Source organism: Heliangelus exortis, chromosome 6 (genome assembly GCF_036169615.1).
Source record: "Heliangelus exortis chromosome 6, bHelExo1.hap1, whole genome shotgun sequence".
Taxonomy (NCBI): Eukaryota; Metazoa; Chordata; class Aves; order Apodiformes; family Trochilidae; genus Heliangelus; species Heliangelus exortis.
The window spans coordinates 35,224,475-35,247,877 of NC_092427.1; the positions used below are offsets into that span (position 1 = coordinate 35,224,475).

The window sequence follows — 23,403 nt, forward strand, 5'->3', positions numbered from 1 at the left end:
TGTGTGAGCAGGCCCTGTGGCATGTAGAAACAGTGCTGGATCCTGTTCCCAAGAAGGACAGTGGCAAACTCTGTTGGTTTTGCCCAGAGCAAGAGATGATCTTTTACACTGACTCAGCTGCAAATCTGCAGAAGGCCAGACAGCCCTATAGTGAAATTCTGATCCACAGAAAGGGGGACAGAGATGCCATGAGCTAAGTTGGAATTTCTTCCAAAGCTTAATTCAAAATGCATTTGAAAGACACCAGGGTTCCAGGAAGGATTAACTCTTGTGGCAGAATTTTCCCCATTTCTCCTGTGGCTCTTGTCTCACTCAAGTGTGGTTTTGGCCCGTGAGGATGGAAGGTTCTCCATGATGAACACAGGTGATGCAGTGTTTTCTTTCTCAAACTCTGCTGGTCCCAGATGTACTTTTTATCTGCTGCCCATTCTTCTCATCACTCAGTATTCAGTTAGAAAAAGCAGACACCTAGGAGCTGCTGGTTAGCCACAAAGGAAGCAAAAGCTTCCAAACAGATCCTGCCATGGCTTTGAGCTCCGAGGGCTCTGAAAGCCACCAGGAAAGCATAGTGGAAGTTATCCAGGAAAAAAAACCAAGACCACCCATAAGAAGGTTGTGCCATTAGTCACTGGGCTACTTATGGCCAGCTAGAGACTTGGTAACTTGAGTAACTCTTCTTCCTCCTGGTAACACTGCTAAAAGTTTGACTTTCAAACCCATCCCTGCTCTCAGGGATAACCACTCCCAAAACACCATCTGCATATTAAACCATGGAAATATATTCCAGAAATCTAACACAAAGCTGAATGTTGGCAAGGTGATGGTGCAGCTCCATGAGCACTGTGGTATGTGAGGGATTCAACATGCATGAGAACAGGACTGCTTCCTCACAACCACTGGTGACTAAAGAGAAAAGATATGTAGCACTGATGGAAATCTCCTGTTACAGTTTTGGATATGTTAATGAAATCGAAGAGGGAAGAGAACCCAGGCTGCCAGGCAGACTTTGGGCAGCCAGGGGTACAGAGCCCAGCAATCCCTGTCTCCAGCCACATGCCTGCTGGCACAGCTCTGCACCTTCTGGTGGATCCGTTGACTTTGTTCCGTGCAGGGAAGGAAGGGCTGGTGGTTTCACCCATGCTCAGTCCCATTGCTGGAGCCAGCACTGGCTCACTGCCTTCCCTCCCTGCTGGTCTGGGCTTGCCCTCAGCTGGGGACAGGTCTGCATTTACAGATCAGAGCAGGACAGGGTGCTTTCCAATGCAATGCATGTCTCATCTTGAGGAGTCAGTCAATGGGCTATTGTTTTGCAACAATACAAGCAGAGAGCCAACCAATATGAATTCTTTTCTTAGCACATGCCTGCTGGGCTCTCCAGGGATGGAAGCCTAACCCAGGTGTTCCAGAGCACTCTGATCACATTCACCCTTTCAAACAGAAACAAAATATTTTTCGCTCCACTTGAACAGACGTGATGCACCTGTGATTCTGGTTTGAAAAAACCCTCTCCCCACTTCTGCTTCCCCCCACCCTTCCCCCTCAAGACTGTGTCTGGCCAACCCAGGACTTATCAACAGTGCAAAGACAACATTAGCTTTCCATCCTTGCCTATTCTCTCAAGCTGCAGCTAGAGCCCTTGGCAAATTCTGGAGAAAACATAAAAATTATCGTGATGAGGAGTCTGCTATTGATTTGTTCACTATCACCCCAGAGAGCTGTCACCGAAACTGGGGACCTGAATTCTGATGGCAAACCCCTTTACTCGTGACACAGATTACCTGGCTGGCTCTGCCTTGCCCAGACACAGCGCTAGAAATTAATTTTCTGCTCTGGTGGTGTATCTCTGTGGCTTGTCACATTGTCCACTGATGTTACAAGAGGAGTTAACATCCCCCCAAGCTCTGCCTGTATCAAAGCAGAAGTGTTTGAGCACAGAAGCCCCCGGCACGGTGCTGCCCTTGGCGGTGCTGGCAGAGGCTCAGCCACAGGTAATTTGCCCTCCAAGGTCACAGTCAGCCCTGCGGCTCCACGGAGGGCTCAAATCAAGACAAAGAGCTCTGAGTATTTACAGGGACTGATCCAAAAGCCATTGAAACCAACCATTCCTGCTGATTTCAACTCCTTTACTAGTGATCAGGCCCACAAATGCCCAGCTCGTTCTTTTTATATAATTTATATACTCATATCCCTGTTACCTGATTTCCTTAAACTTGTTTCAACTGCTCGACTCGGCACAGATCTCCTGATCCCTCTCAAAGAGGAGACAAAGCACCCCAGAGAGGTTTCCTTAGCTTCATTTACCCTGAATCACCAGGGACCAGCATCCAGCCTTGGGAGAACTCTGCCCCCAACACCTTCCTTGCTGATTGCAACATCTGAGTTTGATCCCTCTGTGCTCTGAGTCCACTGCTTTATGCCAAATGGCAGCCCCAAAAAGGGGCCACAGGCAAGCCCCAAGCGTGCTCTGTGGCTGCTCTGAGTTCCCAACACTCGTGGCACAAAACCCTGGCTTTACCACCAGGCAATGGGAGAAGCCACAGTCGTTTCACTTCATTACAGGTTTTTCTTGGAAAGAGAGAGCAGACCAAGCCCTGAATCACCACACGTGCTGAGCCAAAGCAAACGCTCGAAACCAGCATTCCCACGTTGAATTTTTCACTGCCTGCAAACTTGCAATGAAATAAAACCCCCAACAGGGTCAATATGAATCCTCTCCCAACATGGGAAACGCAAGCACTTCAGCAAACAACTGTCTTGTTCTTGTTAAAGAAAATTCTTTCTTTGTTTTAAATGCAGGAATTTATCACTTGGGATTTTCTTCCGAAGACACGTTTGGCTCTAGAAATATAAACGGTGCTTGCCATGCTTCAAAGCAAATAGTCTATCAAAGCTCAAAAAATAAATTAATCATTACAGATGTGCACGATGGTGAACTCTGCACTCTTTGGCCTGCTCTACTGTAAACACTCAAATCAGCATCACAAGTTCCACAACTTCACAGACCCACATTAAAATGCAAGAAACCGCAGGGGCATAAACGCACATGCAACACATGCTGGTACATGCTTAAAACTCCTTTAATTTGTTCAGTTTTAATTCAGGTCATTATGTAAATCACAGCTGTTTGGTGAGTTGGCTAAAACGTATCAAATGGAATCCTGCACAATGAAAGTGACTTGGAGAACGCCTGAGGTTTTACATGTAGCTGCAAGAGGGAGAGAGAAGAAACAGCAGGAAAAAAAACCTATTGCTCAGTAATAGGGCCCTAAAACTATATCAAACGTAAAGGAAGTCCTTGATTTTAGAACAGAGGGATTGCTCCTTAATCTGATCAGCTGGGCAGATAAACAGGCAGAAGCATTGTCACTATGCAGCCTTTCCTGAAAATATTGCATAAGCACATTACAGATCCATTTCTTTAACTAAATCAGAACTCCGAATACAATAAGCCATGATCTGTATCAGAAATTAATTTAGAAAAGACTCTAAATCCTTGTTAAAAGGGCAGAGATGAAAAATCAGAAGTGCACAACCTGAAACTGCAGACCCAAAGGGGCGTTTAAAGCCACAGTATCTGCAATTTCCCAGAGAAACTTATGTCTTCCTGACACCAGTTGGTTCTCCTGCCAGCTTTAATACATGCTGCCAGGTTTTCCCTCTAACTTCACTGCACGTAGAGAAATAAATTGCCAAGTGATGGGTTATAAAGGGAGATCCTTGATTTGTGTTCTCATTAGCGAATTAGAGAAGGAAATATCAATCTTCTTACCTTGAACTGACAGACACAAGTCACACTGTCTCCAATCCTTAAACACTCCCCATCAAATTTACAGGTATTGGTGTCGCAGAGAAAGAGATCATTTTCTCTGTCATCGTAACCTCAAATGTAAAGAGGAAAAAAGAAAGGAAAAAAAGAAAAAAAAAAAAATGTCAGCTTCGGTCTAGCAAGAGGAGCAATACAGGATGATTGCATTTTAATGCACACAGCAAAATAACCTTTTTTAGAGTCCAGATTTTCTTTTGCCCTTACCTATCCTCAGTTCTCCACTTTTTCTCTCATTTCTCCCTAATTCTTTCATCTAGTGGTTATTCCTCACTACCTCACACACTTTTTTTTTTTTTTTTTTGTGTCTATTTCAAAGCCCCCGTTTCCTCAAAAGTCACACAGTAATTATGCTATTTCATGGCTCTGGGTTGGAAATGTCATCAACTTTTCCCCATCCGATCACAAATCTCTTGGACCAAAGTCCAAATTGGAATTTTTCCAGCCCATGACACAACAAAGCCCCCAATAATAAAGACAAACAGGCTGTGTGTTTTCCGTGATGGTCTGCCTGATCCCAATGAAGATTGATTACCACTAAGTTAACAGGAGAAGTGCCAGGTTCCCCCCAAGCTGCTGAGTGAACCCAGCTCTCTGCCTTCATTTTTTCCAGGAAAAACCCAGCGATCTGAGTGAAGATTCAGTTCACGAATACGAGCATGAATTTCAGATTTCACTACCTGACTTCCCACTCTGACAGCGTGCAGCAAGGTATTAAACAAAACAGCTGTATCAGACTCCAAACCCATTAAGATCTAAACCCATGGATTTTTTTTAAGAAAAAAACAAAACCAACAAAAACCATCTGAGCCCTCTTAGCCGTATCATTCAGTACATGTTTCAAACGAAGAGCTTTTAGGGCAAATCCACACTTCCCCCGATCTAACGTTCCCAAATGCTGCTCTTTCCCTCTGACAGCCTAATGCCTCAATTACTTTCCGTACCGGAGAAGGAGCTGCGCTGACCTACATAGAAAACTCATTAGAAAGGTCAGCACGACTTTAAGGAACGCGCACCGGTTTCCCGGGGTCCAGACCCCGATTCTCTCTCAATCCGGTGCGCACGGGAACGCAGGATGCGCACACACGGCCCCTGCTCCCCCAGCCACACGCCGAGGTACCCCCGTTTAAGCGTGGATCCGCGCTCCGGCGGGGTCGGGGATCCGTGCCGGAGGGGAGACACCCGCAGCCCCGGGCGATGCGCACCGGCGGAGGGCGCGGCTGCCGCGCCCGGCTCCGCGGAGCGGGACGCACCGGGGACTGCGGTCGCGCCGGGAACGGCGTCGAGCCCCGACGTCCAGGACTTTTTTGCCTTCTCTGTTCCCGTGAATTCAGCGGGACGCAGCATCGCCCTCTTAAGTTGCCACCCTCGGGCTCGACCGCGCAACTTTCAGCGCATGGTGGGGCACGGCGGGGCTTCGGGGGCGCTCGGCGGGGCCGGTGACGGGGCGCTCCGGTGCTTACCGGAGCAATTCCAGCCGGTGGGCGTCTGGCAGTCGCTCAAGGAGGTAGGGAAGGCCGCCAGCTTGTCGGGGCGGGCGAGGACGAGCAGCACGGCGGGCAGCAGCAGCCAGCAGCAGCAGTCGCAGAGCGTCCAGCCGCCGCCGCACTGCCGGGGCGGGGAGGGCTCCCAGGGCACCATGACTTCCTAACTCAACTCTCCGGCGGCTGCGTGCCCCCCGGGCGGCAGGGATGGGCGGCGGGGCCGCTGGGCATCCCGGGGCCCCAGCCGGCGGCGGCAGCAACGGCGGGTCAGCAAGCGGCGACCGATGACGGGCGCGACGCTGGGGCGAACGGCGGAGCCCCGGGGGTGCGGGCGACGGGGCGGGGAGCGGCTGCCATAGGGGCCGGGCGGCGGGGAGCGGGGGGAGGGCGCGGAGGGGCCGCAGCCGCCGCGCCGCCGCCGCCGCCTGCCCCGCTCTGCCGCCCGCATCCCTCTGCGCGGGGGAAGCAGCGGGTCCCGGCCCGCCGACTCACGTGACGACGCCGCGCCGCCCCCATTGGCCGAGCAGGATGCGGGGACCGGCGGGCGGGGCCGGCGGAGATGATGCTCCCCAGCGGCAGCGCCCCGGGGAGGGGGTCGGGCAGCGGCACCCCCGGTCCCGGGGGGATCCCGGGACCGGGGGTGCCGCTGCCCGACCCCCTCCCCGCCCTGGCTGCGGGCACCCCCGACGGGCTGGTCACTTGTGCACCCATATATCGCCGCAGGTGCGGGCTCACCTGGCACATACTGACACCCCCCCTCACCACCACCTTGTCCCCCGCATGGCTTGCACACACACACACATGGTTGGGGGATGCTGAAGTTGGTCCCCGGGTGTTTTAATCACGCTCGGGTGCGACGTTAGGAAAAGGAAACCCGCCGTCACCGTGGGGTCTGCAGCGGGCGCGCACGGCCGCCAAGGTGACGACGGGAAGTAAGGAGCACCACGGGGATAAAGCGGGGAGATTAAGGAGATCCTGCCCAGGCAGCGGCCAGGGGGTTGCAGCACGACCCCCGGCCGCGGAGCCGGCGGAAAACTGCACCATCACGGCGGCACGGAGCGCTGCGCTGACCCCCAAAACACACCCGGAGAGCGCGGAGAGAAGCCCCGCACCGCGGCAGCCTCCACCGCACCAGCCGGCGCTTCGCCACGGGGCTGCGGGAGCCGCCTCTTTCCGCTGCGCCCTTCGCCGCGGATCCTCCTCCCCTCCGTCCCCCCCTCCAGACGGCCGCTGGGGACTCTCCTACCCTCCCCGGGGCGGTAGCAGCAGCCCACACCCACCCCGGTGGGAGCTCCGAGCCCCTGCCCCAGCCCCGCCGCAGGGGTTTGCGGATGGGGGGGGAGGCTCAGATTCGCCCCCTTCTTCCGCGCATCTCCGCGGCCGAACGCCACCGGCGTGGCGGAGCAGACGAGGCACCTGCCCGGTACACGAGGACCCCCCACGCCCGGCACCCAACGTGCGGCCGCGCCGGCGGCGGGAAGGGGCGGCCGTGGCGAGGAGGACGCATTAGACCGCAAAATTCTATAAAAATAAATAAAAAGCGAATCGATTCGTGCAGACGGCAGCAGGGAGGGAAGAGCTTTCTAGACACGATTTCTACCGGACGCAGGTGGGAGCCTCCGGGCCCGTCCCGCCGGGCTGGGGGCGGCCGATCTGCCCGGGCCCTCCCCGGCTCCCCCGCGCTCGGCGGGACGCAGCTCCGCACCCTCCCGGGCAGCAGCGAGCCCCGGGGCTCGGAGCTCCCCGCACGAGTGTGCGGGAGCCCTGCTGGAAGTTTGCTTTTCCCGGAATTGTGACCTCCTTCTCGACCCCAAAGCTAAAGATTGAGGACGACGCATATTGGATGCAACCAGGCTGTGAGGGGGCTGCACGAATCCGCACGGCAGTATTAGCGCTCTGGATCTCCACGTGGGCTCGGAATGCGGGAAAGAAGGAATATTTTATGCTTGTGTAATTCCTGCCTTGCTTCTCCGTAAGGTGCAAGACAGGTTTTTATCTGCCCCAAACAACTATTGTCTGCTCCCTGCTCTTGCCCACCTGCTGCTCCCTGTACTGACCACAGCTTCCCACCCGTGGTCCAGGAGTCTTTGCTGCAATTAAAAGGGAATCACTTAGTGCATTCCAATCCGTGCTGAGGCTCTGAAGAAGATCCACACAAATCCCTGTGCCTACTGTTTCCTATTGACTAATCAAGCCCAAAGCAGCACCCAGCAGAAAGGAAACACTAATTTTTAGTGCCTGCTAGTGGTTGCACTGAATCTTATCCTTCACCTTCTGTGGGCTTACTGAGCATCTGCCAGCTGAGCACCTGCTGCCAGATTGATTTTTTTCTTCCCCTTTAGCTCTTTATTTCACTTTTTTTCTGCCATTCTGTTATTCCACTCACCACCATATTATTTCTATTTCCCCTCTCACCTCTTTCTTTTAAACTTGTTTTTTTCTTGCTCATATTCATTATTTGTTGCTTGCTGAAACTCAGCTCTCTGCTTGGCTGATCACTGAGGTGCTTAAAAATGAAAAATGTCCTGGCTGGCCAGTCACACAACCTCACCAGGGGAATGTCCTGCTCTCTCTCTCCCTTTCTTCTTTCTGCCCCCTTGTTTCTTCTTCCCCCATCCCTGTTCCTCTGCGTGGTTTCTCTGCTCTATTTTCCCCACCACTATAGCCCACCGTTTCTATTCTCATTCTTTTTCATCTTTTCCTCCACCTCCTCCCTTCTTTCACACCAAACCCCCTTCATCTCCAGACAGCTACACATCATAAAGCCACTTCTGGTCTCCTTATTTAGAGCCCAACTTAACACCCTACCATAGAGGGACTGAAACTGTTTGGCCAGTCTTTCCCAGACTGGCAGCCAGGCCCCCTCTGATCTGTCTCTCCTGTCAGTATAACTTATGCCCAAGATGATACCACATGTATCTGGCATTCACAGAGTATCATTAAATACAGCAGCAGCAGCAGCCCAGCTCTGGCCTGGGTTCTCCCCAGAGTGCTGTATAACACTGCAGCCACAGAGTCTCAGACAGAGTCTCCTGACATACATTTCCCCTGCTGGGCTGTTTGTTTTTCCCAGCTGCTCAGATAAGAGGCACTGCCTGGGGACACAAAGGAGCCCCTCTATTTTTGGACTCGTGTCTTGACTTTGGGATATGGAAGCTCCACCAGAGGTCCTGTAATTGTCACCACATGATGCTTGAACTATGAACCTGGAAACTGCCTGAAGGGCAATCTGCTTAAGGCATGGTGTTGTGGTTTCAGCTGTGCTAACTGGTGCTTTCTTCAAACAAATTTCCTTGTTGATAGGAAAACTATACTTATAAATACATTTTATGTATATAAAAATACCTCTGTCAGTTGTCCAAAAGGGACACCTAGACCCACAAGCCCCATTTCTCCATTACCTTCTCTAGGAATTTCTTTTTAATTACAGAGACTGAGATGCAATAATTTTTTCCATGTAGTTCCTAGCTCCAAAGCATACATTCTTCTGCCCTATTAATCCAACACTGCACACACACTCTCTGGATAGCTCATTATTCCCTGCTCTGCTTCAACACTTCAGCTGGTTGACACCTGCATTCTTGTACTCCCTGATGTTCCCATCTCATCACCACACAAAACCTACTACTTGTAAACTATGCAATGAAATAGTGGGGTTACAACACATGAATCCCTTTTGCATGTCCATAAAGACCAACAGCCACTGGTTCAGTTCCTGTTGATAGCATACTTGGCTTCAGTGCTAGCCAAGCCATCTGAATCCTTGGGAGGACCTTTCTAGTATGTCATGAGGGGATACTGCATCTCAAGTATTAGACCTGGAGCTTTTCTGAGGCCCACACAGCTTTTTTGATGCTTATACTACAAGAAACAGGCAGATGAGTGGTCTCAAAGGCAGCTGATACTGATACAGGTTTATCCAATAGATGTGGTCATGCCACATGTCCCAGTGCTGGGGGAAGGTCAGCTCCCAAAAGAAAAGCAGCTGTCTGAGATGCTTCAGGTGCTCTGAAGATCTCAAACCAAGGGCAGGGGCTGCCCTGGCCATGCCCTGCACTGCTTTAGCTAGGATTGGGCAGCAGTAGCTGGCAGCTGAAGCCTGGGGCCAGACTGCACCTGATCCCAGTCCCACGTAGCCATGGCTGTGAGTAATGCCTTCTGTTGCTGTGCTTGGCTGGGAGATGGTGTCCTAGTGATGAATTATGCAACCCCAGTTAGTCACATTTGTAGTGTATCTTGGCTGTGAGGCTCTCAGAAGCTTAGAGTCTCCCAGAAGTTTCCCCAAACTTGGGAGAAGCCCAATGGTACAGATGAGTGCAGCAAAACCTCCTCAGCAATCAAAGCCACGAGCACACAACACCCGTTCTCCTTCTGCTCTGCCTACTCAAAGACTATAAAGCTGGCTTCATGGATCTTTATCTTTAAAACACTTTATGGCCCGTGTCTGATGCCTCTAAAGGCTCTAGGAAGGTGACCTTGGTTAAGAATACTGGTGAAAAAAAGCTTCTCAGAGTCTAAGTAATATTCATCAACAACGTGTTCCTTGAGTCAGCACCAGAAACATTGGTTAAGGCTCCATAGCTGCCAAGAACAAATCCCACCAAATGTACAAGGGACATTTGAGTTACTTCACTACTCACACCATAATGCCACGTGTTTATGAAACACTCATGTACAGAATTAAAAACCAACTCACTCTTCATAATTCTTGAGAGAACAAGAGCTACACCACAAGCATGAGCTATTAAAAGGTACTACCACCAGTTTTAATCACCAGGGAGGTGATTTTTCCTCTCTCCTCTGCTCTTGTGAGACCTCCCAGTCTGGAGGATTGTGTCCAGTTCTGGAGACCCCAAGATAAGAAGGACACGAAGCTCTTGGAGTTGAGTCCAGAGAAGGGCCTCTAAAATGCTCAGGGGGCTGGAGACCTTCCCTATGAAGACAGGCTGAGAGAATTGGGGTTTTTCACCCTAGAGAAAAGGAGGCTTTGGGGAGATTGTAGAACAACCTTCCAGTACCTTTATACAAGGGCATGTAGTGAGAGGACAAAGGGTAATGGTTTAAAACTGGAAGAGGGGAGGTTGAAATTAGACATGAGGAGGAAATTCTTCATGAGGAGGAAATTCTTCATTATGAGGGTGGTGAGACACTGGCACAGAGAAGCTGTGGAGGCCCCACCATTGGAAGTGCTGAAGGCCAGGTTGGATGGGGCTTGGAGTAACCTGGTCTGGTGGGAAGTGTCCCTGGATGTCTAAAGGTCCCTTCCAACCTGAAGCAGTCTGTGATTCTATGCTAGCTTCTAAAAAAAAAAAAAAAAAGAGTGGAAAAGTCTACTTAATCTACAGAAGAGTTGACCAAATATGATCCTAGCCAGTGCTAAAAAGGAACATAGGGGTTACTTATTTTCAGTGACAATTCTTCTTGCTAAAAGAATGCATCTGATTCCAAAGTCCCCACAGAAAAGTTGTTGGAGCCCAGATGCTGGTTAGAGGACCAAGAGCAGAAGGAAAGGATGCTGCCTATTCCATCAGAAGACAAGCAAAGAACTTTCTGTGTATGAAGCTGGAGTTCCCCCACACACACTCCATGGAGGAACTGTGCTTGTTTCAGGTCTGTGTGTTTTCAGGCCTGTTTTGACCAAAAGCTGGCAGGCTTAGCCTACACATGTGTTTCTGTCAGAAGTTTGTGAATCTCAAGCAGATTTTAGGATCATCTATTTTTCATGTGTGCAAGAAAAGCACACGTAGCTTCACTCCAATGCACAGGGTACTCTTTTACAGATTTTATACAGCTTTCAGCTAAATCACAGATCTCATGCAAAATATACCACTCTTGGATACCACATGGATTTTTAATGCTCTGAGAGATTCTTTGGGTCTAAAAACAACAAGTAGATTACATTCATCTACATACTGTCAGACTTTTCCCCTTACTTGTGAGAGAAATATGGGTCTTGTACTTCCCTGGAACTGGTGTGTAATCCAAGTACAATTCCTGGCTAATTATAAGTGTGCCATATTTTCCATTGCAATTAACTGCTTCAGAGCAAGACTCCTCATGTATAAAGATGAAAAAGGTCTCAGCTTTGCCTGAAAGATGACTTGCCTTTCAGCAATGTGTCTCACACTTTAAGTTTTGAATGAAACATTCCACTACTTTGGTGACCTGTTATGCCAAAAAAAAAAAAATTTTTTTAAAAAAGCTGTCTTGTTACACTTTGCTTTCAACAAAATGTGCAGGCACATGCCAAGGAAGAGAACAAAGTAATGCAGTATATACTGGAACACTCTTCTGTGCTGCTCCAAACGTGAAATTGATGTCAGAAAAAATTGCACAAAGGGCATGGAAAATGTGAATAAATACTGTGATCCTTCTACCTCCAGTTTTAAATAGATGGATGGAAATGCACGGATCCTGAAGATTTATGCATCCGTTTATAGTCCATTCTGGAGTTTTAACATTTCATGCAGCTTGCAGGAGGGAGTGTATTTATTTATATAAAGTCATGGTTATTCAGCAGTGTTTATTCCTAAAGAGCAACAAAACCCTTTCAAGAAGAAATTCATAACTCTGGTTTACTACTGGGTGAGCCAACTTAATAGTCTTATTTCATGACTGATTTACAAAAACCTTTGCTCCTACAAGCACCTTTGTAGCAAGGGATGTTTTGCTACTAGCAAGAGAAGTCACTTCCAGGACAGACAGCACTGCAACAGATTAACTATCTTCAGAGAGTCAGATGTGAGGTGGTGATGGTGGGGATCTTAATGTTCTGAAGATGCCTGAACTCTGGTTTTGCAGCTCTCTTCCCAGCACAGGACTGAATGGAAGTGCAGAACTGGGGCCTGCAAGGAGAAAGCTCCTGACAGCCATTCACTGGTACAGTTCCCTCACAACATCAGTTTCTTGAACCTTTTCTTCTGTCTGATGCAGTGTAACATCCATCTCTTATTTCCCATTATTTTCCTTCTCTCTTTCAGCTCTTGTGCCCAGAGCTGCTTTTGAAGACAAAGAGCACAGAAGAGTTATGATGTGAAAGAGGAAGAGCAGCTTTAGCAAACCATTGGTCTTCCTACCTGTTTTACCTCATTGGAATGGTAGGAGGTTGTTTGTTTGTTTTTTTACCTAGCAGCCAATAAAACTATTTCAATGAAAAAATAAGAAACAATCTGGAGACACAAACCAGCATTCTCAGATAGCTTTTCTCAGTCAACTTTTAGGTTCACCCTCTAAGTGAAGGTTACAGTGGTGTCTTCCTTGCACTCTGGCAGGCAGTTCAAAGACAAAAGCTAATGGCTCCATGGTTAATGGGATCATAGAATGCTTTGGGTTGGAAGGGACCTTTAAAATCATCCTGTACAACCCCCCTGCATGGGCAGGGACACTTCCCACCCACCCAGGTTGCTCCAAGCCCCATCCAACCAGGCCTTCAACACTTCCAGGGAAGGGACAGCCACAACTTCCTTGGTCAACCTGTGCCAGTGTCTCACCAACCCTCATAATGAAGAATTTCTTCCTGATGTCTAAGCTAATTCTCCCTTCTTCACATTTGAAACCATTTCCCCTTGTCCTCTCTCTACAGACCCATGCAAAAATCCCTCCCCTAGCTTTCCTGTAGCCCCCTTCAGATATTGGAAAGTTGCTCTCAGGTCCCCTTGGAGTCTCCTTTTCTTCAGGCTAAAAAACCCCACCTTTCTCAGCCTGGCTCCATAGGGAAGGTGCTCCAGCCCTCTGATCATTTTAGTGGCTCTTCTCTGGACATGTTCCAGGAGCTCTGTGTGCTTCTTATGCTGGGGACTCCAGAACTGGACACAATACTCCAGGTGGGATCACAGAGCAGAGTAGAAGGGAAGAATCTCTTCCCTCAACCAGTTCTCTGGGCTTCTTTTATGCAGCCCAGAACTCCTCTGGCTCTCTGAGCTGCAAGTGCACATTGATGGCTCACGTTGAGCTTCTGGTCCACCACCCCCCCCAAGTGCTTCTCCTCAGGGCTGGATAAGATTTTCTTTCCATGAATTTCCCATGAACTGCACAAACATATGGCAGCCAGAAGGACCTGTGGTCATGAGCTTCAGGTACTATGTGAGAAGATAACTTTCTTAAATTTGGCACCTGCTAACATCATTTAATACTCCTGCTTCATGCATTATGAAACAATAAACAGTCGTTTCCTATTCAGCACCTTGTGCCAGCTGTAGCTGTAAGCCCTGATAAATCATTCTAACAGATAGCAGCCTCTCCATGCTTTCCTCCTGCATATGGATGGAGCTCTAGGATCAGTGTCCATCCCTACTTAGGAGCAGCATCAATGGGCAGCAGTGTCTGATCACTGTGTGCACAGGGTGTGGGCACCCAAGTGTGCAGCCAGGGACACTGTTACCTGTCACACGTGAGGCTTTTGGGAACACTGGGCACTTGTATGCCCCCAGCAAATATTAAGATATGTATGAGTGTGGAGTTGAGCTCAGCTGCTCTGTCAGGGTGTTTTGTCCAAGTGACTATGGCAGAGTGGTCCTGGGCACAGTAAAAGACCTTCATCTTTGCTGTCCCAGGTCTGGGAAAAGGGCCACAGGAGCATTTCTGATTGTTCTTGGGAACGGGGCATGAATCAAAATTAAGGATAATAGAAGAATCACTAAAACTCTTTAAAGATTTGCATAAGAAAGATTCTCATAAGGATCAGGAGTCAAAAATCCTTAGAAATTTTTTACACACGCAGACGTGTGCATAGAAGTTCACTATTTAGGTGTTATGAAATCAGAATTCCATATCTCAGAAGGGAGAGGCCCAGAAGAGCTACAGTTCTGAAAAACAGATTATTTGGCAGTTTCTGTCTAAGAAGCTGAAAGGGATGTTTGTCACTACTGACACTGTACACAACAGATTACCAACAGTTAGCACAGAGATGGTGTTATAAAAAAAATTGTTTTCCACTTACCACAGAGCATCCATACTTAGCCAGGGATGGTATTTTATCAAGCCATACTAATCTCCTATCTGATTTGCAAGCTACTGCATTTATATTTAACTTCACCTTAAATGAAACAAAGCAGCAATACAGAAAAGCATCTCTGAAACCTGCAAACATTTCACTCCCTATCATGTACTTAATTTTTTATTCTAAATGTCATTGCTCGTGTGTGATGGAAACATCTTTTTATGATCAGTCAGGCAAAAGTAACTATTATTTAGAAATTATTAGGAGGCATACCAACTCAAACTGTAAAAAATGCAAATGAATATGCTTCACTAGCTAAAACATTGATGTGAAATGATACATATAAATGGTAACAAAAAAAAAAGACTTGTAAAGTACATCAAGTAAGCCCTGCAATACTAGAGAGACCCTTCAATGGAAAGTTTAATAGCTTCCATTTAAAGAAAGAGGAATTAAAAGCAGAGTACAGTCCTAAATACCACTCCTACCTACTCTTGAAAACAGTGGCACAGAGTAACATTTCACAGGTCTGCAAGACAAAAAGCTGGAAAGTGTCCTGGGTATTAGCTGCCCAATGCATGAAAACAAAAAACCAAAACTGTTTTTTTCTTCTACTTGTGCTGGGAGACCCAAACTGAAGGTGAGCAAGATGTCTTTGCACTTGTAAGAAGTTGCTCATCCCTTTCTGCAAACTCTCCACTGCTTTTTCCCTCTGCTGCTGCTTTGTGTCTTTGCTGAACCCCTGCACTCCCAGCCCCTGCCCTGTGAGGTTTTGAGGCACAGCACAGCCCCTGCTATCCATCAGCCCTGTGCTGCTGGGGGAAGCAGCACCTCCTGGCACAGGAACCTGCTCAAGTGTCCACCCTCCTCCTGCTGCAGCTCTAAGTCAGGTTCCCAACCCCAGCTGAATAGCAGGATACAACCAGCTTTTGATTTCTATGGAAGTGGCACGTCCCCTGCCCAGAATACAGCCTTGACACTCACTTCTCTTTTGGTTGGTAAAATGTAAGGGCAACTGGGCTGGTGAAGGGATCCAGCACAGATCCTGTGAGGAAGGGCTGAGGGAGCTGGGGGTGTTGAGGCTGGAGAAGAGGAGGCTCAGGGGAGACCTCATCACTCTCTCCAACTCCCTGAAAGGAGGTTGGAGCCAGGGGGGGGTTGGGCTCTTTTCCCAGGCAACTCTCAGCAAGACAAGAGGGCACAAGAGGTCTCAAGTTGTGCCAGGGGAGGTTTAGGTTGGACATCAGAAAGAATTTCTTTCTGGAGAGGGTGCTCAGCCATTGGAATGGGCTGCCCAGGGAAGGGGTGGATTCTCCATCCCTGGAGATATTTCAAAAGAGCCTGGATGTGGCACTCAGTGCCATGGGCTGGGAACTGCAGCGGGAGTGGATCAAGGGTTGGACTTGATGATCTCTGAGGTCCCTTCCAACCCAGCCAGTTCTAGGATTCTATGCGTTAGGATTTCAGGACAAAAAGCTCCTGTGACTGTTAATTGCTGGGCAGGGCAGTTATGGAAAGTCCTCTGCAGCCCCAGGTCCTGCATCAGCCACTGCCCTGCTGTACTGCCATGGAAGAGCCCAGTGCTATAATGGAACCATCCCCCTGGGGATGATTTATGAGCTTGGACTGTTTTAAATAGCTCTTATTTATATCCAGGCAGGAAGATGCAAAATTTGCTACATGTCAGCTCTGTAAGTGAGAAGTGTGTGGCTATGCAATATGTGGATAACAGATAAAGTGCCAGTAGATGGCTCTCAAGATATGAGGCCTATGGCTTTCATAGGACAGAGACAACTCCTTGGTTATTGAGTAATAGCTGCTTTTGCTGCGTGGCAGGAAGAAAATAAGCACACAAACTGTGTTTTGGAAAGGTGAGAGGACAACCATTCTTCTCTCCAGACCTGCCCAAAAATATCAGAGTTCTTAGCTTGGTTATTTTTCACAATTGAAAGGAAAAATCCAAGCCCCTTTTTTTGTAAAGCATGCTTGAAATTCCCCTTTAAGGGAGATTTAAGGCTGTTTAAGCAGACTGGAAAAAAGCTGAGAGAATGCTTCTGCAGTAGCCTTGTTGCTCTGCAAGAAGAGGCATTGCCAGTCCCAGAAGGGTTATGCAGTTAATAAGTTAGATTTTTTTAACTAAACAGTTGAGCTATGCCTATCTAGAATTGTTTTTTTTTCCAAGCATATGAACTACCACCCCTAAGGGGAGGAGGTCCAGGAGGGAGGCTCACAGTTAGCAATACTACAGAGGACTGGAATGAATTTTTAGTGCTGTATGAGTGAAGTAGATAATATTGAATTGCAGATTTTGCTTTCTTTTAAAAGGAGAAGAGATCAGATCTCAACCTAGGCAGCGATTTATATTCTAAGCCCAAATTTTGTGCATTGAGCAAAGACAGACAACAAAAGCAAAAGCAATCAGATTCTCCCAGCTATTTAATCACTCCTAGCACAAGGGAGAGGATTTGTACAACATAACTTTATGCAGATAGCTGGCCATGTAGCATATGAACTGGAAATTCTGCTAGAAAATTCATTCAAATTGTAATTAAATTTTTTTTCTGTCAGTGCTTTAAATGCAGCTTTTTTCACAGGGTATGTCCTGAGGCCTACGCCACCCAACTGTGATTTATTTTCCTGGTCAGTGACCCCAGTCTATATTTATTATACTCCTTCTGTTTCTTGGTTTCATGGCAGGGACAACTGGAGTGATTGCTGACTAAATAATTAGCCCAGGGAACCCTTTCTCTGTGTCTATCTCCACTCATTAGGCTAGTGAGAAAATGCAACTTACTTTCATAATCCCTTTCCCTATAGGTACCTGGCACTTTCCAGGGGCAAAGTAGAGAGAAAATGTAATTGCTAAAAGCTCACACATTCATTATTAGAGTAATGATTCTTCTGTCTCTCAATCTTGGCTGATAAAGGCAGCTAGAGAAGTGAAGGGGTAGAGCTGCTACTGTTACCTACTGTAATAGATAGGAGGGTGGAGAAATAGGGTGGAGAAATGAAGGCTTGTAGTATTTTTTGCCCCATCAAACTATAGTGGGAGTACACAGCATGTGACAGCATTAGATCTTATAGTAGGATTATATAGTAATAGTGCTGTTGTCATGCACGTTTTACACAAGTAAAATGTAGGTGGGCTTGTTTTGTTAGGGAAACGAGGTGCCCCACCTGTTTTGCAGGAAGATACTTCTCTTCCAGCCCATTTTAAAAACAGGACAAACTTCAGCTGGGAAGTTGGGCTGAGCTGAGCTAGGATCAACTGGCTTTACTTTGGTTTCTGCACTTGTGTTTTTACAGAAGAAGAATGTCACTCAGGTCATGATGCTCTTTAAAACTTTGCATGAAACTCTGCTCTCAGGTTTAAGAAATGTTGAACTTATGCTACATCAGTGTAAATCACATCTCTGAACTGCAGCCTGGAACATACTAATAGGGGTACCCACAAGCCATCATTTCCCCCTTCCACTCCCCAAAAAAATTCTCTCCATATAAGGAGGCAGCATTGGTAACAAGTTGGATGACATTCTGATTGAACTGGAATCAATGTGAGTTACTTGTTATTTTAGTTAGCCAGGATTTTTTCCATTAGCTTTCCTGACTAATATAGTTACTCCTTGATTTACATACTATTATCTCCCTATGAAATTTGGAGAATCTTGTTCTCATTTCTTTTTATTAAAGCATTAGAAACTATTAAAGAAAAGCTCACCCTGAAGTGTAGAAGACAAAGTGGTTCTTCTGCAAATATGGGCTAGCTAATGAATTGATGGCTTCCCCTACAGAGCTGTTCTGATAATGGCAAGGGATGGTGGGACTTTTTGAACAGAAATTTTATAAAAAGGAATCAAAGAGTTTCACTTATGCTTTGCAGTTCCTGGATCCACGCTCTGATTCTATCTCCCACTCTGAACATCTGGTGTGCCTTAAAAAAAAAGATTCTTCCACATGGAGTCTGGGTCCCCATTTCCTCAGCTATTATTTATTGCATCATTTGGGCTTTAGAAGGGATTGCTGAACCAGTGTGGATAATCTAAAAAATAAACTTAATCTAAAACTAATGCCAACTGTACAGCATGAGAGATTTAGCAAAGCCTACTTAGCAGTCAAGTAAAACCCTTCCATTTATCTTGGTACTTCCTCAGTCCAGGTCTGAACAGATATGGAACCACAAGAAAAAAAAAAAAAAAAGTACTTTTTGAGTGATCAGAAGGCAGAAAGCAGACACAAGCCTGCTTGAAAAATTGTCTGAGCAACATTTAGGGATCAGAGGGGTTTGAACTCCCTGACACTCTTCAGTGCCTGCCCTCTTTGGTCTGCTGACCCTCTCAAAGTCATCACATCCCAGTTACACCCAACACTGAGGGTACCTAAGCAGGAAAAGCTCATGGTGTGAGTGCACAGACTCAGTCTCAGTTGCAGGGTGGAAATCAAGAAGTTTCATCCCTTGTTTTGAGAACAGTGTCCATGACCCACACATGAGCCAAAGCATCTTTTTTTTTTTTTTTTTTTTTAATTTAAATGCTGGTTGCCTTAATAGCTTACTGCCTGAAAGTTCTTTGATACACTTGCCAACTGTGCACAACCAAATGCAAGGGGCCTGTTAATGCTATGTGCTGGCACAAACCATGTATGGGAGACAGAAAGGTGATTAGCACCTTCTAAAGTCTACCCAAAGAGAAAGCTAAAACAATCTGGGTTGTTTATAAACATTACATACACAATTCTTCAGCATCTTGTCTTCAGAGCCAAGGTTAGTGCCAATGGCTTCAGCAAATGCAGCAACACAGTCACAGATTCAAGGCTTTCAGGAGGGCAAAAGGCAGAGCTGTTGGTAACAGCAGGACTGTTCTTACACTGCTTGTTAAATCTGGTGTCAAAACAGGGATTCTCAAGAGCTCATGAACCCAGATGGAGAATTTTTTCTGTATTCTGGCAGCAGTGGGTGCTGACTCTATGCAGGGACAGGCAATGCCTGTACTTGGTGCTGTACAACTGGCAGTGCTGGGGATTCTCCACCCCTAAAGCAGCAAGTTTGATGTAGAACTATTTTATTTTTTTTTTTCAGAGTAAGAAAGTTGCCACTTTTTTAATGTCAGTAATACTTAACTCAAGAAAAGATTATTTGACCATGATAAATACCTGATAGCTTTTCCTTAGGTTTAACCATTGTGATGAGTTTGTATTGCTACAAGGGTGTCTTGTTTTTTAACAGCAGTGGGGAGATCCAGTCCAAACCATCTTCTAAATCATATTAATCTGTTCTACATTTACCCACAACTTCTGGATGTGTCATTCAGAGGAAGTAAAATGGCCCAAAAGTGGTGGTGAGGTCTGGCTTGAGTCAGAGCCTCTGCCTGGTCAGACCAAGATCCACTTCAGCATTGTTATAAGATTAAAAAAAAAAAAAAAAAATCAACTATTTTCTTGTTTGACCTTCAAGAGCCCTTTAACCAACTTGGCACCTCTAAATATAGACCAAAAACTTCCTTAAAAGCAAGAGTATGTCTCCACCACTGCCTTTTTGTATCATACCTGAAGACAACATGTAAGCACTTGATTATAGAAATTTGTTCTGTGCTGGGAAGCAGCCCCACTACAGCCTTAAAGCTCCCTGCCCCCCCCCAAAAAAAAATCTGCACAGGGCAGGAGGGCTGGTGGCAGATGAGCAGCCACCAAGGGAGGCTGTGGAGGAGTAAGAGAGTCCAGACTATTTTTCTTAACAACTTCTACTCACCAGAGATGGCGCTCCAGAGGCAGAGGCTCTCTAGTATTCTGTAACTGAGATGTTTAAGACCATCAAACAGCTTCCAAGGAAGATTTCTGGAAAACATGCAAAATGAAAGCAAAATTACAGCCCTGCTGTAGATAGTGACAATGCAGGAAGATCCATCAGCATTAAGTAAATAGCTAGCTTGGGGTTTCCAGTTGCAATTACCACACACTCTGCTTTTAATACCTAGGAGACTCATAGAACATCTACAGAATTTTGTTAATTAGGAAGTGAAGAAGAGTAGAAAAAAAATACTTTGACCAAAAGATATATTGTGTACTGATTTAGAGAACTGTAATTTAGATTTAATAATTGATCATTCCTCTTCAACAGGAGATGCTGTATTTTATAAAAAGTAATGAAACCTCAGGAACACAGAGGAAATCACCCTCTGTCACTCAATGTATGCAGAGCAATGGGAAAGAGAGGTTTGTCTTCCCCTTGCCCTCTTTGTGAAATGCACAGCTTGGCAAAGAGTAGATTAGCAAGATTACAGACTTTTCTTTGTTGTTATTTATCATGCAACACCAGACAAAAGAGTAACTGGTCTTTGATGTTAAGAGTCTTCCCAGGTAATATCCTCAAGAAGTAATCACAGGAGCACTCCAAATGATGACAATCATTGTCCCATCAATCCCATAAGCAGAAGGTGCTTGGCTCACTGAATGGTAATGAGATCATCTCTCCATTGCTAGAAAATCTAAGTTGCTCAAATCTGGACTTCCACTGGCAGCAGAACACTGCAGACTGATAGTGAAATCACCACTGCTTTGTGTTTAACTGGAGGAATAACCACAACTCACTTGTCAGGAGAAGAAACTTGACCTTGTTACACCACCCATACACATCCCCAGCTTTGGATTGCTTTGTGCATGCATCCCCATTTGGGCTAAATCTTGTCATCAAAATGCACTGGGAAAACTTTGAGGGGAAAAAGCTTCACAGAGGGATTCAAGGAAACAACAGACAGTAAGTCCTTACGTGTGCTTTCTTTCTAGGGGTATAAATGATTTTCAGATATTGCACATTTTTAGCACTGGTAACTCCTGCCACATCCTCCCTGTTGAAATCAGAGATGTAAAACAAAGCTTCAGGATGCAGTGAGGAGGTCAGGTCCCAGCCTTGTTTCCAGTGGAAACAGGGCTGCAGTGATCACACTGATTATGAGCATGCAACTCCTTCCTCCCTCATCCATTATTTATTTCACAGGCTGCTTTCAACCCAACTAGAGAATCACAGATTTCTCAAAAGTAATTAAATTCCTACAAGCAGACAAACAGGAGAAGGACAGATCCTAGAGATGCTCTGAACTAAGCTCATTTCTGACAGGCACTGAAGGACACTGTGAAACTTTGACCTTTGTCAGGGGGCATTAGACACAAATTAGACACCAGTAGTCACAAATCCAGAACTGATGCCCTTAGAGCTTCTTGTGCACAGAAAGGACTCAAAAGCTGAGATTTATTCAGCATCTTCTGAGTCCAAGACATAACTAACAGACCCCTCTGGACTGGCTTTGATCAGCAGCATAGGAAAGGCAAAGGCATAACATCCTCCAGCCACCCAAACCCTGCTACTCCTCATAAGTACCCTGAGACATGAGGAAGCCACAAAAGAGATTTTCTTTTTGCAGATTTGGTGAATCTGCACACACAGCTTGCATTTTGCATGAATGTCTGCTACGTGGAAGGGTAGCCCAAAGGTAGGAGACTGTCCTAAAATTGGGAGAGGCATTAATAGAGGAAATGGCCTCAAGCTGTGCTGGAGAGGTTTAGGTTGGATATTAGGGAACAAACTGGAAGGTTTGGCAGGCACTGGACTGGGCTGCCCAGGGCAGTGGTAGAGGCATCATCCCTACTTCAAAGGTGTGGAGAAGTAGGGCTGAGGGACATGGTGGAGTGCTGGACTTGGCAGCTGGGGGTTAATGCTTGGACTTGATGATCTTCAAGATCTTTTTCAACCAAAAGGATTCTGTGGTTCTGTCTGAAGAGGTGGCAACCTAAGATGGGCACAGTTGTGCTGCCAACCTGTATTTCAGAAGAAAAGAGAACCTCTTCTCTGCCTGCAGTTTTGTTTGGCTTCTGCTGGTGGTGGATATAAAGGCTCTTGAGACTTACTCATTATAAAACTAACTTCCTAAATTTTAAAAATTTGAACAGGTCTCCCCCCAAGTAGGAAAAAACCAACATATATGTGGTAACCATCCAGTAGGAGTTATAGGCATAGGGCATGGCATCTAATCCACTAATCCCCAACAGCTTCAAGATCTTTTTCAACCAAAAGGATTCTGTGATTCTGTCTGAAGAGGTGGCTACCCAGGATGGGCACATTTGTGCTGCCAACCTGTATTTCAGAGAACCTCTTCTCTGCCTGCAGTTGTTTGGCTTCTGCTGGTGGTGGATAAAAAGGCTCTTGAGACTTACTCATTATAAAACTAACTTCCTAAATTTTAAAAATTTGAACAGGTCTCCCCACAAGTAGGAAAAAACCAACATATATGTGGTAACCATCTAGTAGGAGTTATAGGCATAGGGCATGGCATCTAATCCACTAATCCCCAGCAGCTGGAGAGGTCACTACTTGTAGATAAGCACAGATCTTCCTAAACCCTTCATGGCCCTACACTTACTTTTCATGTGCTAGGTTTTCAAGAATGGGATGCAACAACAGAAGAGAGGTGGCTTCTCTGATCAGGCACAAACGTATCCCTCAGACAGCAAATATATCCTCAAATGTATAATCTGTAGCTTTTTTTCCCCACCTCCCAGTTTATTTTCTTTAAAGGTCCATATTTGTTAATTGGTGGAAATTCTGCTCTACTTAGGATCATCTTTTAAATTTTCTCTTTATCTTTTGCTATTCTGAAACCATATATCCCTCTATGAAAAAAAAAATCTGGAATGTCCAATGCTCAAGTAAGTTGATTTCTATTTATTTCATCTAGATGAAATGAAAGAATTACCTATTTCACATACAGCTGGCAGGTCAGGACAGAATCCCAGAATCATAACATTTTCAGGGTTAGAAGGGATTATATAATTCCAACCCCTCTGCCATAGGCAGGGACACCTCTGACCAGATCAGGTTGCTCAGAGCCCTGGCCAGCCTGGCCTTAAAATTTCTAGAGATGGGGCTTCCAACCTGTGCCAGTGTCCCACAACCCTCATGGTAAAGAACTTCTTCCTAACACCTTATCTCCCCTCTTGTAGTTTAAATTCAGAAATCAAGTGACTCCCCACTTTAAATCTAGTTATAGATCACCCCACTGTTGTGCAGAGGAAAATGAAAAGGAGAAGAGGCACCCCCACATTTCCAGATCACTTCTCTAGCCATGAGTTTTCATACCTATGCAGACCAACAGACTACACAGCTTGCAAAC

General features: G+C 46.5%; 2 protein-coding genes across 2 annotated transcripts in view; one reads left to right on the forward strand and one right to left on the reverse strand.

Moving 5' to 3' along the window:
* The window catches only part of TMEFF2 (transmembrane protein with EGF like and two follistatin like domains 2), a 126,523-nt gene extending 120,814 nt beyond the window's left edge, over nt 1-5,709 (reverse strand). The window contains exons 1-2 of the mRNA XM_071747841.1: nt 5,287-5,709; nt 3,770-3,879 (exon numbers count right to left, since the gene is read on the reverse strand). Coding sequence (XP_071603942.1) covers nt 3,770-3,879; nt 5,287-5,464 — 288 coding nt within the window. The 5' untranslated portion in view covers nt 5,465-5,709. The remainder of the gene's footprint in view (nt 1-3,769; nt 3,880-5,286) is intronic.
* A 126-nt stretch (nt 5,710-5,835) lies between these two features.
* LOC139797308 (skin secretory protein xP2) lies at nt 5,836-6,817 on the forward strand. Its single transcript, XM_071746249.1, has 2 exons — nt 5,836-6,030; nt 6,206-6,817. The coding sequence occupies exons 1-2, from the start codon at nt 5,836-5,838 to the stop codon at nt 6,815-6,817; spliced, it is 807 nt and encodes a 268-aa protein (XP_071602350.1).
* The last annotated feature ends 16,586 nt before the right edge of the window (nt 6,818-23,403 follow it).